Source organism: Myxine glutinosa, chromosome 13 (genome assembly GCF_964187855.1).
Source record: "Myxine glutinosa chromosome 13, kmMyxGlut1.1, whole genome shotgun sequence".
NCBI lineage: Eukaryota > Metazoa > Chordata > Myxini > Myxiniformes > Myxinidae > Myxine > Myxine glutinosa.
Window position 1 is genome coordinate 100,039,552 of NC_136273.1, and position 15,248 is coordinate 100,054,799.

The window sequence follows — 15,248 nt, forward strand, 5'->3', positions numbered from 1 at the left end:
AGAAATTTCATCTTGATCGGATGAAGTTTTGTACTTGTCGAATTATGACGTCATAATGGAGGCACCTATGACATCATCATTAACATATTTTATTCCCCATGGAAAGCTCTTTACAATGAGCCATGTCTCAATTTTTTCTAATGAGCGCTTTCCGAGATATAGAGGTGCAAATGTTTTTTAGTTTCTCTAAGATGGCGCCCGTACCACGTTACCTATGGCGTCATAATTATCATTTTAAAATCTGCAGGTGGAGTTGCACCTATTGTGAAAATTTATTGTGAATCGGACCAACGGTTGCAGAGAAAATCATATTTATTCTGTGCAGACAAACAAACATACAAATGGACTCAAATGCAATTTGTCCCTCTCCTCTGTCGAGGGTAATAAGGGTAATAACATAAGCTCCCCCCCCCCCCCCCGCCCCCTCCCCCCTCCAGCTGCTGACCCTACGGGTGCTTCTAGTATTGTAAAATCACAATGTCGAATTGTTTGCAAACGTGATGACAATTATAGGAAAGTTTGAGATCAAATGTTTGAGAGTTTCTTTTGCATTCATTGTTCACTTACTTGTACAGGGTGTCAGGTTCGAGACACTTGAATATAAGAGTGAAAACCCCAGGTGTGGGGCCTGACTTGACATTGCGCCCAATTGAGACACACGGTGACCTTGGGCCTAAAAGAAGATCGTCCAGGAAGCTTAGCTGATTTTCTGCAAAATAAACATAACAAAACATAATATGATAAAACAATTTATACAATCATGAAACTCGAATACCATGCTTTACAAAATCCCCACTAGTTTGATGTTAATCTTTAACATATATAACTCGAATACCATGCTTTACAAAATCCCCACTCGGTTGATGTTAATCTTTAACACATATAACTCGAATACCATGCTTTACAAAATCCCCACTCGGTTGATGTTAATCTTTAACACATATAACTCGAATACCATGCTTTACAAAATCCTCACTAGTTTGATGTTAATCTTTAATACATGAAACTCGAATACCATGCTTTACAAAATCCCCACTCGGTTGATGTTAATCTTTAACATATATAACTCGAATACCATGCTTTACAAAATCCCCACTCGGTTGATGTTAATCTTTAACATATATAACTCGAATACCATGCTTTACAAAATCCTCACTAGTTTGATGTTAATCTTTAACATATATAACTCGAATACCACGCTTTACAAAATCCCCACTCGGTTGATGTTAATCTTTAACATATATAACTCGAATACCATGCTTTACCAAATCCTCACTCGGTTGATGTTAATCTTTAACATATATAACTCGAATACCATGCTTTACAAAATCCCCACTCGGTTGATGTTAATCTTTAACATATGTAACTCGAATACCATGCTTTACAAAATCCCCACTCGGTTGATGTTAATCTTTAATACATGAAACTCAAATACCATGCTTTACAAAATCCCCACTCGGTTGATGTTAATCTTTAATACATGAAACTCAAATACCATGCTTTACAAAATCCCCACTAGTTTGATGTTAATCTTTAACATATATAACTCGAATACCATGCTTTACAAAATCCCCACTCGGTTGATGTTAATCTTTAACATATATAACTCGAATACCATGCTTTACAAAATCCCCACTCGGTTGATGTTAATCTTTAACATATATAACTCGAATACCATGCTTTACAAAATCCTCACTAGTTTGATGTTAATCTTTAACATATATAACTCGAATACCATGCTTTACAAAATCCTCACTAGTTTGATGTTAATCTTTAACATATATAACTCGAATAACATGCTTTACAAAATCCTCACTAGTTTGATGTTAATCTTTAACATATATAACTCGAATACCATGCTTTACAAAATCCTCACTCGTTTGATGTTAATCTTTAATACATGAAACTCAAATACCATGCTTTACAAAATCCTCACTAGTTTGATGTTAATCTTTAACATATATAACTCGAATACCATGCTTTACAAAATCCCCACTCGGTTGATGTTAATCTTTAACATATATAACTCGAATACCATGCTTTACCAAATCCTCACTAGTTTGATGTTAATCTTTAACATATATAACTCGAATACCATGCTTTACAAAATCCCCACTCGGTTGATGTTAATCTTTAATACATGAAACTCAAATACCATGCTTTACAAAATCCCCACTCGGTTGATGTTAATCTTTAACATATATAACTCGAATACCATGCTTTACAAAATCCTCACTAGTTTGATGTTAATCTTTAACATATATAACTCGAATACCATGCTTTACAAAATCCCCACTCGGTTGATGTTAATCTTTAACATATATAACTCGAATACCATGCTTTACAAAATCCCCACTCGGTTGATGTTAATCTTTAACATATATAACTCGAATACCATGCTTTATCAAATCCTCACTAGTTTGATGTTAATCTTTAACATATATAACTCGAATACCATGCTTTACAAAATCCCCACTCGGTTGATGTTAATCTTTAACATATATAACTCGAATACCATGCTTTACCAAATCCTCACTAGTTTGATGTTAATCTTTAACATATATAACTCGAATACCATGCTTTACAAAATCCTCACTAGTTTGATGTTAATCTTTAACATATATAACTCGAATACCATGCTTTACCAAATCCTCACTAGTTTGATGTTAATCTTTAACATATAAAACTCGAATACCATGCTTTACAAAATCCTCACTAGTTTGATGTTAATCTTTAACATATATAACTCGAATACCATGCTTTACAAAATCCCCACTCGGTTGATGTTAATCTTTAATACATGAAACTCAAATACCATGCTTTACAAAATCCCCACTCGGTTGATGTTAATCTTTAACATATATAACTCGAATACCATGCTTTACAAAATCCTCACTAGTTTGATGTTAATCTTTAACATATATAACTCGAATACCATGCTTTACAAAATCCCCACTCGGTTGATGTTAATCTTTAACATATATAACTCGAATACCATGCTTTACAAAATCCCCACTCGGTTGATGTTAATCTTTAACATATATAACTCGAATACCATGCTTTATCAAATCCTCACTAGTTTGATGTTAATCTTTAACATATATAACTCGAATACCATGCTTTACAAAATCCCCACTCGGTTGATGTTAATCTTTAACATATATAACTCGAATACCATGCTTTACCAAATCCTCACTAGTTTGATGTTAATCTTTAACATATATAACTCGAATACCATGCTTTACAAAATCCTCACTAGTTTGATGTTAATCTTTAACATATATAACTCGAATACCATGCTTTACAAAATCCTCACTAGTTTGATGTTAATCTTTAACATATATAACTCGAATACCATGCTTTACAAAATCCCCACTCGGTTGATGTTAATCTTTAACATATATAACTCGAATACCATGCTTTACCAAATCCTCACTAGTTTGATGTTAATCTTTAACATATAAAACTCGAATACCATGCTTTACCAAATCTTCACTAGTTTGATGTTAATCTTTAACATATATAACTCGAATACCATGCTTTACAAAATCCCCACTCGGTTGATGTTAATCTTTAACATATATAACTCGAATACCATGCTTTACCAAATCCTCACTAGTTTGATGTTAATCTTTAACATATATAACTCGAATACCATGCTTTACAAAATCCTCACTCGTTTGATGTTAATCTTTAATACATGAAACTCAAATACCATGCTTTACAAAATCCTCACTAGTTTGATGTTAATCTTTAACATATATAACTCGAATACCATGCTTTACAAAATCCTCACTAGTTTGATGTTAATCTTTAACATATATAACTCAAATACCATGCTTTACAAAATCCCCACTCGGTTGATGTTAATCTTTAACATATTGTTGCGAATATGGGATTTGGCCTCCATATCCGCTTGTAAATATTCCCCTATTTCCCCAATACTCCCCAACTATCCCCAATCCCCCATTCCCTAGTCCCATTGTCTGTAAACAACACTCTGTAGAACCGACCTTCCCCCTTTTCCCCCATTAAATGTCGTGCCCAGGTTCACCGCATCTCACGTAGACAACTATAGGACATCTTGCTAGTTATTCTTAGTGTATGTCAGTTAAGGACTCGTTTCCATTAATTCTGACTCTTCGTTGCACCAGAATGTGATCGTATGGCACCAGTAGTGAGTTTAGGACCTCCCCTTACCTCCTCCCATCTTCCCCATGAAACAACAACAACAACAACAACAACTACAACTACAACTACAACAACAGAGGAGAATGGGGGCGGCGCGGCGCGGGGGAGTGTGCGTCCTCACACCGGCTCGGTTAGCCGCCATTGACCATGCGCTCCGACGGGGTTACCACGAAGGGGCTCCCTGTCAGCCCCTCGTCAAGGGCGGAGCCGGTAACCCCCCCGCACGCACTCAATGAGAAGCAACGGGCCGATTCCATCTGGGGCGGAGCTAACGAGCCGAGGGCGTGTCACTCCCCGCCGGATATACGCGGCCACTTACCGGACGTGACGAGAGATGCGCCCCCAGCTTGAGAAGACAAGTCACCACCTCCGAGCGCTGAGTGAGACCTCCCGCATCTTTGGACTGGACCGGGTCGATTTTGCCCCTGAGCCAAGGTGCACCTTGAGCCATCGAAGACCTGCCCCTCCTTGCCATCAATCCCCGTGTGAGTCAGTTTTGTCCCGTTTATCTGTCGTCTGTCGGGGCTAATATAAGAGTGTGTCTAAGTGCCTGCCTTTCTATGCTGTCCCTCTTGTCGTTGTAATCTGACCTTCCGCCCTAATATAACCTCCTCCAGAGGTCTTGAGAACCGTATCCCTGGTGTCGTGTCATTTTAATCCCAGCCGTTGTGTCCTTTTCCTTCATTGATTTAGCGTAGCGCGACTCGGCAACGTTCGAGTATAATCGGGTAACTTGTGCGGACACGGCGGCCATTCCGCTCGGCCCACCATAACATCAAAGTCGTGTCTGTAACAATTGGTGTCAGGAGTGTCGGATTCGGACCTGGGACTAAATTTGTTAGGCCCAAATTTTGGGAAGTAGAATTCGATCCGGAGCGCGTTTACGCGCTCGAAATTATAAAGGCGAAATTTGATTGTGTTTTACAAAATATAAAAACCCGAATTTTGAAAGTCGCGCTATGGCGGATCAAGACAGCTGGGGTCCGGTAGAGGAGAGTGAGGCAGGGTCGGTCCAGGACCAAATTGAGGGACGTGAGGAGAGCGAAGCAGCGAGGGTAGCAGACGCACAAATTAGCGTCGTTGCGCCCGACATTGCGGGTGCGCAAAATGGCGCCTCGCTGGTCGCGGCGCCCGCGACCGTGGCAGCGCCCCTGGTGGATTCGAACCTTTTCCTCCTGCAAATGAGGGCCTTTATGGAACAAATGGGAGACCAAATTGGAGGTTTGAAAAACCGGATGGATGCTCAGAGTGAGCGATTGGAGGGCCAAATGGGGGTAATGGGAAACCAATTGGGGGTAATGAGGGACGAAGCGAGGGGTACCGGTGAGGGATTAGACAATAATTTTAAGGAATTAGACAATAATTTTAAGGGATTAGACAAGAAATTTGGGAAATTAGACAATAGATTAGGGGAAATACAGGAGGGGTTAACGGGGGTAGAAAATAGAATGGCTGCCCAGGAGAATCAGATAGAGGGAGTGAAAAATGGGTTAGAGGGGTTAGAAAACACCATGGAAGGCAAATTGAGGGACATGAGGGACCAAGCGGAAAGGGAAGTTAAACAAATGGGGCAGCAGATAGAGGGGGTCAGAATGGGGGTAGAAACCAAACTGGATGCTCACAGGGAGGAAATGGAGCAGATGAGGGTGGCATCTGGGCAGGAGATGCAAGTGATGGGAGAGGAGATCAGAAGAGGAGTGAGTGAGGAGGTCGGAGGAGTGCGCGAGGAGGTGAGGCACTGTAAGGAGCACATGGAAAAGGAGGTGAGAAAGGGGACTGTAAAGTTACAAGGGGGCATAGAGGACCTGACGCAGGAGGTGGAGCAGCTGACGGTGGGACAGACGGAGTTAGTGGAGCAGGTTCAAAGGAACACTGCGGTATTTGGAGGTTTAAAAGCGACACAGAAAGAACTAAAAGATGACTTGGTAGCGACGAAGAGGGAATGTCAGATGGTACGTGAGGGACTGACAACCAGGCTGGACGAGGTGATAGAGGTAATGGAGACGAAGGACCGGCAGGTGAGGTCGCACATGGAAACGGTCAAGGTAGCCTTGGAGGACGAGCTTGAGGAGACGTACCGGGGAATAAAAGAGGTGAAGCAGAAATTAGAAGAAGTGGAAGAAGGGGTGAGCGAAATTAAGAAGCGACGGAGAGGGGATAACAAAGAGATAAAAGAGGAAGTAAAAGAATTGGTCCAAAGTCTGTGTTTGGATCGTGATGATGTGCTCATTAACCGGATGAGGGATTCGCAGGTGATGGAGGAGAAGCGAAGAGGAAGAGGACCCGGTGTAAGTGGTGACCAATATGGTCGTGCGTATGATGCGCCAGGTGATTTAAGAAGCTTGGGGGTCGAGATGGACCCGGGTGTTCGTGAGAGGCCGTTGGTGAAGTGTGCGACAGGTCTGGTGTGCGAAAAAGGAGGTGTGCGAGGAAGTCCGACTCTGGGGTGTGTGAGGAAAAAGTGCGTGCCAAGGAGTGAGGGTGCTGGCGAGAGTGAGTCGGTCGTAGCGCGTGTGCGAGGGAGCACATGGAAGCGCGGTGTGGTAAGTGTTACAGAGGGTGTGACGGGAGAGTGTGCGCAGGAGTGTGCGCGAGAAAGGTGTGTGACGGACAGGTGCATGGGGAAAGAGTGCGCTGTCAAAGGCGAGGAAGAATGCACACCTGTGGTGAGTGTTACAGAGGGTGTAACGGGAGAGTGTGCGCGAGAAAGGTGTGTGAGGACAGGTGCATGAGGAAAGAGTGCGCTGTCAAGAGTAAGGGTGAGTGCGCTGTCAAGAATGGAGGTGAGAGTAGTGAGAGTGACAAGGAGAGTGAGTTGGTTGTGACAGGTGAGCGAGGATGTACACCTGGGATGGAGGGATGCACACCTGGAATGGTAGAGCGTGAGTGGGAATGCACGCTGGAGTTGGTGGTGAGGCACGTGGTTGGGTGTGCGAATGAGAGCACACCTGTGATTGTCACAGAGGAGGTGACCGAGGAGGGGGCGCGAAGAGGTGTGTTGGTGAGGTGTGCGGGTGACGAATGTGTGCCAAGGTGTTCGGTGGTCAGGTGTGTGACCAAGGCTGTGAGTGGAATGAGGGTACCTGGGTGTGTAAGGAAAGGTACGAGGAGCATGGGCACGGCTGGATGTGTGAGCAAGGAACGGGCTGCGGGGTGTAAGCATGCAGGTGAGGCATCGAAGGTAACCGGGTTAGAGGTTAGAACGACTTATAGCCGAATCGGGCCCTCGATGCGTGCTGGGCCTCGCTTTGAACGGCCGCGTCCGTGCTCCACTAGGCGGAGCGGGCGGCCCGATAGAAAGAGTCGTCATGGCGACCACTTTTTGTTGAGGCATTCCGGCAGGTCGAGATCGGGACATTGGATGGCTCCACGCCGAGATGGTGCGTGGGATCTCGGCCCGGGTAAGCCCCCGTCCCTGCACCGAGTGCCGGACGCATCCAGCCGCTGGCACAGAACAACCCGCATTCATGGCTTGGCTTTACGAAGCCGGGCTTTGGACAGGAATTGGCGCACCGAGAGGCATTAGTGAGTAGACTGGGTGATGAGGTTAGTGTTTTAGCCCCAAAATTAGAGGAAAACAAAATTTGATGATTGGCAAGGGATTGGCAGTAGTGATTGGCAGATGATGGGTAGTGATTGGCAAATTTTTGATTTATTGCAATTTGATGTGCAAAATTGGTAGTGAGCGATGGGCCCGGTGGGTAAGGGTGGCATCCCTGCCACCCTTCCCATGGTGGGGGCAAAGGAGCAATAGCTTATGGGGTGTATGGCAGTGAAAACTAGCCCGGGTGGGTTAGGATATTGATAGGGATCTAGCGAAGATGACATTAGGTAACGTTAAGTTTAGTTAGTGACTGATACCTGTAGTGGGGACGCAGGTAGTTTAGTGTGGATGATAATGACGTGGGAGCGCAATAGTTTAAAGGGACGACTAGGAAGCGCAAGTTTCAGAGGGGAGTAGTTAGATGAGATGATGCTGTGTGAGAATTGAACAGGTGTGATTGCACAGGTGTGCAACTGGACAGGTGTGTGGAGCAGTGTGTGAGTAATGAGTGTGTGGATCAGCGCGAATGCGCTTGGGGAGAGAAGGGTGCAGGTGGCACCAGGTGTGAGAGCACAGGTGTGCAAGTACATGTGTGTGGAGAGAGTTGGAGTAAGTGGTACGGAGTGGTGTGCATGGTGCGAAGGTGTGGATGGGGGAAGAGTGGACCCCTTTCACGAGTACCCGGGGCGGGTAGTGTAAGTGTTAGGTAGAGGGTATAGGTAAATTGTGGTTGGATATTGGCATCTGTGGTGCGGTTGCAGAATGGTATTGTGGATGGGTGCATTAGTGTTGTGGAAATGGCTGGGCGTGTAGCCTGTTAGTGTGTGTAGTTGGTTGGGCACTCCACCACTGTGAGGATGTCGGCCAGGTGAGGCCGCAGGTGGGCTCTGGGAGCCGGTAGTTGTGAGTGGGTGCCTGAGGATCCCGGGTGTGGATCGGGCAGCCCAGTGCCAGAGAGGGCACCGAGTGGGGAGAGCGCCAGAGGGCCTTCCCCAGGTAGTTAGGTTAGGGTAAGGAGCAGGTAAGCTCGGAGGCAACTGCAGTGGTGGAGGTGTGCAGGTGGGTAGACCCGCTGGGAGAGGTACACGCCACAGCCCAGAAATTGTGCGAGGGCACCGGGAGATGAATCGGGGGAGTGAGACCCCAAATTGAAAAGCACCACAGGTTGGCCAATGGGAATTGGTTTTTAGAACCCATAGTGTAAGAGGGCCAATGGTTTGGCCGGAGAAAGACCCCGGGTAGTGTAAAGTTGTTAAAGTCATTTTGGAAATAGTTAGGATTGATGAACCTGTCGCACCATACGCAGCCACTTACCTGTGGTGATGATGATGACTCCACACCTGTGTTTTCTTTGTTCTGTTGCAGGAAGTAAGGACTGCTGTTGGATTTGTGAGACGCATCACGACGTGGATGAGACATTGGGGTGATTCCATCTCTCCCTCCCTAGGAGGGACTGATGATGAATTGGTAATGGCAAATTTTGATGTTGAGTTGGAGATGGCAAATTTTGATGAGAGTTGAAAATGGCAAATTTGATTGGTTAGGAGGGAGAGAAGACGAATTTGGTTTATGGGAGGAACGGGGAAGACAGTAGGGATGTTTGTTGATTTGTAAAGTAGATGTTTATGGGTAGTGTTGTGTTTTGTGGATACAGTAAGGGGTAAGGGAGGGGCCATGTAGGTTACCTGGTGGGGGGGGGGGCATACGGTAGGAACGTACCTGTCTCACCTGGTTCCCATGTGCCCCCAGTGTGCATTACCTTACATTGCGTGCACTTTTGCGCCCTTACCACCTTACTCACTTGTCTGCTTCTTTTGTCTCCCACCTCCGAGGATCTGGCTTTGGGGCAGAGAGAGAGGTGCTGGCTACGCAGTTGTGGGCCTGCACTTTCGCTGCTTGCTGCCTGGATCGATACGCCATATGGACCGCAATGTTTGTGGCCGCCCACCATGGACCGCAGTTTTTTTGCGGCCAAGCACCACCCATTGATGGACCTCTGGGTCAACGTGGCACCTATGCCAAACAGGTGAACCACTAATAGTTGGCCCCCTGACGGCCACAATAAAGAAATGGACGCGGTTGGCGCCTTTCTTTATTTTTGAAAGAGGCAAGAAGGCCAAGTGCACCACACGAAGAGCAAGAGACACCTGCAGGGTTAGGGGTTGTTGTTTTTATTTTAATGAACAATGGTGACTGCACCGATTGGTGCTGGGGTGGTGCTTTTGGTGCTTGGATGGGGTGCTCTGCCCATTATTAAAGGCCGTAAGGCCACAGAGCACTCGTGGGTTGGTGTATCGATGCTGGCATGCGTGCTCTCTCTCTATGCATAACATCTGCATGTGTTCCTCCAAAAACAGGTCCTGGATCGTAGTGTAAATAGCAGCGTAGTCTTGTAAATAATGCTCCCTACCGGCTGTATGTTTAGTTTGAGAATTCTTTCCGCGATTCGGTTATCCTGTGGGTGTGTTTCTGTGAGGAGAAGGGTGCAACGTCGCAGGGGGACATATTTACTCATTTGTGAATATCTGTAAAACTGTCGCACTCAGGGTAGAGTTAATAGTAGAGGGAACTACATCTGAGTGCCACACTAAAATAGGTAAAAATTTATCGGGTCGGGACGCCCCGAGGGTAGAGAAGGGTGCAATGTTGCGAATATGGGATTTGGCCTCCATATCCGCTTGTAAATATTCCCCTATTTCCCCAATACTCCCCAACTATCCCCAATCCCCCATTCCCTAGTCCCATTGTCTGTAAACAACACTCTGTAGAACCGACCTTCCCCCTTTTCCCCCATTAAATGTCGTGCCCAGGTTCACCGCATCTCACGTAGACAACTATAGGACATCTTGCTAGTTATTCTTAGTCTATGTCAGTTAAGGACTCGTTTCCATTAATTCTGACTCTTCGTTGCACCAGAATGTGATCGTATGGCACCAGTAGTGAGTTTAGGACCTCCCCTTACCTCCTCCCATCTTCCCCATGAAACAACAACAACAACAACAACTACAACTACAACTACAACAACAGAGGAGAATGGGGGCGGCGCGGCGCGGGGGAGTGTGCGTCCTCACACCGGCTCGGTTAGCCGCCATTGACCATGCGCTCCGACGGGGTTACCACGAAGGGGCTCCCTGTCAGCCCCTCGTCAAGGGCGGAGCCGGTAACCCCCCCGCATGCACCCAATGAGAAGCAACGGGCCGATTCCATCTGGGGCGGAGCTAACGAGCCGAGGGCATGTCACTCCCCGCCGGATATACGCGGCCACTTACCGGACGTGACGAGAGATGCGCCCCTAGCTTGAGAAGACAAGTCACCACCTCCGAGCGCTGAGTGAGACCTCCCGCATCTTTGGACTGGACCGGGTCGATTTTGCCCCTGAGCCAAGGTGCACCTTGAGCCATCGAAGACCTGCCCCTCCTTGCCATCAATCCCCGTGTGAGTCAGTTTTGTCCCGTTTATCTGTCGTCTGTCGGGGCTAATATAAGAGTGTGTCTAAGTGCCTGCCTTTCTATGCTGTCCCTCTTGTCGTTGTAATCTGACCTTCCGCCCTAATATAACCTCCTCCGGAGGTCTTGAGAATCGTATCCCTGGTGTCGTGTCATTTTAATCCCAGCCGTTGTGTCCTTTTCCTTCATTGATTTAGCGTAGCGCGACTCGGCAACGTTCGAGTATAATCGGGTAACTTGTGCGGACACGGCGGCCATTCCGCTCGGCCCACCATAACATCAAAGTCGTGTCTGTAACAATATATAACTCGAATACCATGCTTTACCAAATCCTCACTAGTTTGATGTTAATCTTTAACATATATAACTCGAATACCATGCTTTACAAAATCCCCACTCGGTTGATGTTAATCTTTAACATATATAACTCGAATACCATGCTTTACCAAATCCTCACTAGTTTGATGTTAATCTTTAACATATATAACTCGAATACCATGCTTTACAAAATCCCCACTCGGTTGATGTTAATCTTTAACATATATAACTCGAATACCATGCTTTACCAAATCCTCACTAGTTTGATGTTAATCTTTAACATATATAACTCGAATACCATGCTTTACAAAATCGTCACTCGTTTGATGTTAATCTTTAATACATGAAACTCAAATACCATGCTTTACAAAATCCTCACTCGTTTGATGTTAATCTTTAATACATGAAACTCAAATACCATGCTTTACAAAATCCTCACTAGTTTGATGTTAATCTTTAACATATAAAACTCGAATACCATGCTTTACAAAATCCTCACTAGTTTGATTATTAATCTTTAACATATGTAACTCGAATACCATGCTTTACAAAATCCTCACTCGTTTGATGTTAATCTTTAACATATATAACTCGAATACCATGCTTTACAAAATCCCCACTCGGTTGATGTTAATCTTTAACATATATAACTCGAATACCATGCTTTACCAAATCCTCACTAGTTTGATGTTAATCTTTAACATATATAACTCGAATACCATGCTTTACAAAATCCTCACTCGTTTGATGTTAATCTTTAATACATGAAACTCAAATACCATGCTTTACAAAATCCTCACTAGTTTGATGTTAATCTTTAACATATATAACTCGAATACCATGCTTTACAAAATCCCCACTCGGTTGATGTTAATCTTTAACATATATAACTCGAATACCATGCTTTACCAAATCCTCACTAGTTTGATGTTAATCTTTAACATATATAACTCGAATACCATGCTTTACAAAATCCCCACTCGGTTGATGTTAATCTTTAACATATATAACTCGAATACCATGCTTTACCAAATCCTCACTAGTTTGATGTTAATCTTTAACATATATAACTCGAATACCATGCTTTACAAAATCCTCACTCGTTTGATGTTAATCTTTAATACATGAAACTCAAATACCATGCTTTACAAAATCCTCACTCGTTTGATGTTAATCTTTAATACATGAAACTCAAATACCATGCTTTACAAAATCCTCACTAGTTTGATGTTAATCTTTAACATATAAAACTCGAATACCATGCTTTACAAAATCCTCACTAGTTTGATTATTAATCTTTAACACATGAAACTCGAATACCATGCTTTACAAAATCCCCACTCGGTTGATGTTAATCTTTAACATATATAACTTGAATACCATGCTTTACAAAATCCTCACTCGTTTGATGTTAATCTTTAACATATATAACTCGAATACCATGCTTTACAAAATCCCCACTCGGTTCATGTTAATCTTTAACATATATAACTCGAATACCATGCTTTACAAAATCCCCACTCGGTTGATGTTAATCTTTAACATATATAACTCGAATACCATGCTTTACAAAATCCCCACTCGGTTGATGTTAATCTTTAACATATATAACTCGAATACCATGCTTTACAAAATCCTCACTCGTTTGATGTTAATCTTTAACATATATAACTCGAATACCATGCTTTACAAAATCCCCACTCGGTTGATGTTAATCTTTAACATATATAACTCGAATACCATGCTTTACAAAATCCTCACTAGTTTGATGTCAATCTTTAATACATGAAACTCAAATACCATGCTTTACAAAATCCTCACTAGTTTGATGTTAATCTTTAACATATATAACTCGAATACCATGCTTTACAAAATCCCCACTCGGTTGATGTTAATCTTTAACATATATAACTCGAATACCATGCTTTACCAAATCCTCACTAGTTTGATGTTAATCTTTAACATATATAACTCGAATACCATGCTTTACAAAATCCCCACTCGGTTGATGTTAATCTTTAACATATATAACTCGAATACCATGCTTTACCAAATCCTCACTAGTTTGATGTTAATCTTTAACATATATAACTCGAATACCATGCTTTACAAAATCCTCACTCGTTTGATGTTAATCTTTAATACATGAAACTCAAATACCATGCTTTACAAAATCCTCACTCGTTTGATGTTAATCTTTAATACATGAAACTCAAATACCATGCTTTACAAAATCCTCACTAGTTTGATGTTAATCTTTAACATATAAAACTCGAATACCATGCTCTACAAAATCCTCACTAGTTTGATTATTAATCTTTAACACATGAAACTCGAATACCATGCTTTACAAAATCCCCACTCGGTTGATGTTAATCTTTAACATATATAACTCGAATACCATGCTTTACAAAATCCCCACTCGGTTGATGTTAATCTTTAACATATATAACTCGAATACCATGCTTTACAAAATCCTCACTCGTTTGATGTTAATCTTTAACATATATAACTCGAATACCATGCTTTACAAAATCCCCACTCGGTTGATGTTAATCTTTAACATATATAACTCGAATACCATGCTTTACAAAATCCCCACTCGGTTGATGTTAATCTTTAACATATATAACTCGAATACCATGCTTTACCAAATCCTCACTAGTTTGATGTTAATCTTTAACATATATAACTCGAATACCATGCTTTACCAAATCCTCACTAGTTTGATGTTAATCTTTAACATATATAACTCGAATACCATGCTTTACAAAATCCTCACTCGTTTGATGTTAATCTTTAACATATATAACTCGAATACCATGCTTTACAAAATCCCCACTCGGTTGATGTTAATCTTTAACATATATAACTCGAATACCATGCTTTACAAAATCCCCACTCGGTTGATGTTAATCTTTAACATATTGTTACAGACACGACTTTGATGTTAAGGTGGGCCGAGCGGAATGGCCGTCGTGTCCGCACAAATTACCCGACTATACTCGACGTTGACGAAGTCGCGCTACGCTGGCTCAATAAGAAAAAGAAGACACCCGGCTGGATTACAATAACACAATACGACACCAAGGGTTCAGTTCTCAAGACCTCCGGAGGAGATTATATTCGTACGGAAAGGTCAGATTACAGGGGCTAGAGTTATAATCACAGAAAGACAGGCACTTAGACACACTCTTATATTAACCCCGGACAGACGACAGACAAACGGGACAAGGCTGACTCACACGGGGGTTGATGAAAAGGACAGCGGGTATCGATGGCTCAAGGTGCACTCTTGGCTCAAAGCAGAATCGACTCGGTCCGGTCCAGAGATGCAGGGAGGTCACAGCGCTCGGAAGGCGACGTTCTTTCTCCAAGCTGAGGCGCATCTGACGTCACATCCGGCGCGGGGCCGCGTATATCCGGCGGGGAGTGACACGCCCTCGGCTCGTTAGCTCCGCCTCGTGGAATCGGCACGTTGCTTCTCATTGGGTGCGTGCGGGGGGGGTTACTGGCTCCGCCCCTGACGAGGAGCTGACAGCCAGCCCCTTCGGGGTAACCCCGTGGAGCGCATGGTCTGGAGCTAATCGAGCCGGTGTGAGGACGCATCCTCCCCCGCTCCGCCGCCATCCCCTCTGTTGTTGTTGTAATTGTTGTTGTAGTTGTTGTTATTGTTGTTGTTTGGGGAAGAAGATGGGAGGAGGTATGGGAAAGGTCCTAAACTCACTACTGATGCCATATAATCACAT

General features: G+C 43.6%; 1 protein-coding gene across 1 annotated transcript in view; it reads right to left on the reverse strand.

Moving 5' to 3' along the window:
• LOC137439145 (astrotactin-2) overlaps positions 1-15,248 on the reverse strand; it is a 1,262,948-nt gene that overhangs the window by 39,627 nt on the left and 1,208,073 nt on the right. Inside the window, exon 20 of the mRNA XM_068134866.2 lies at positions 568-709. Coding sequence (XP_067990967.2) covers positions 568-709 — 142 coding nt within the window. The remainder of the gene's footprint in view (positions 1-567; positions 710-15,248) is intronic.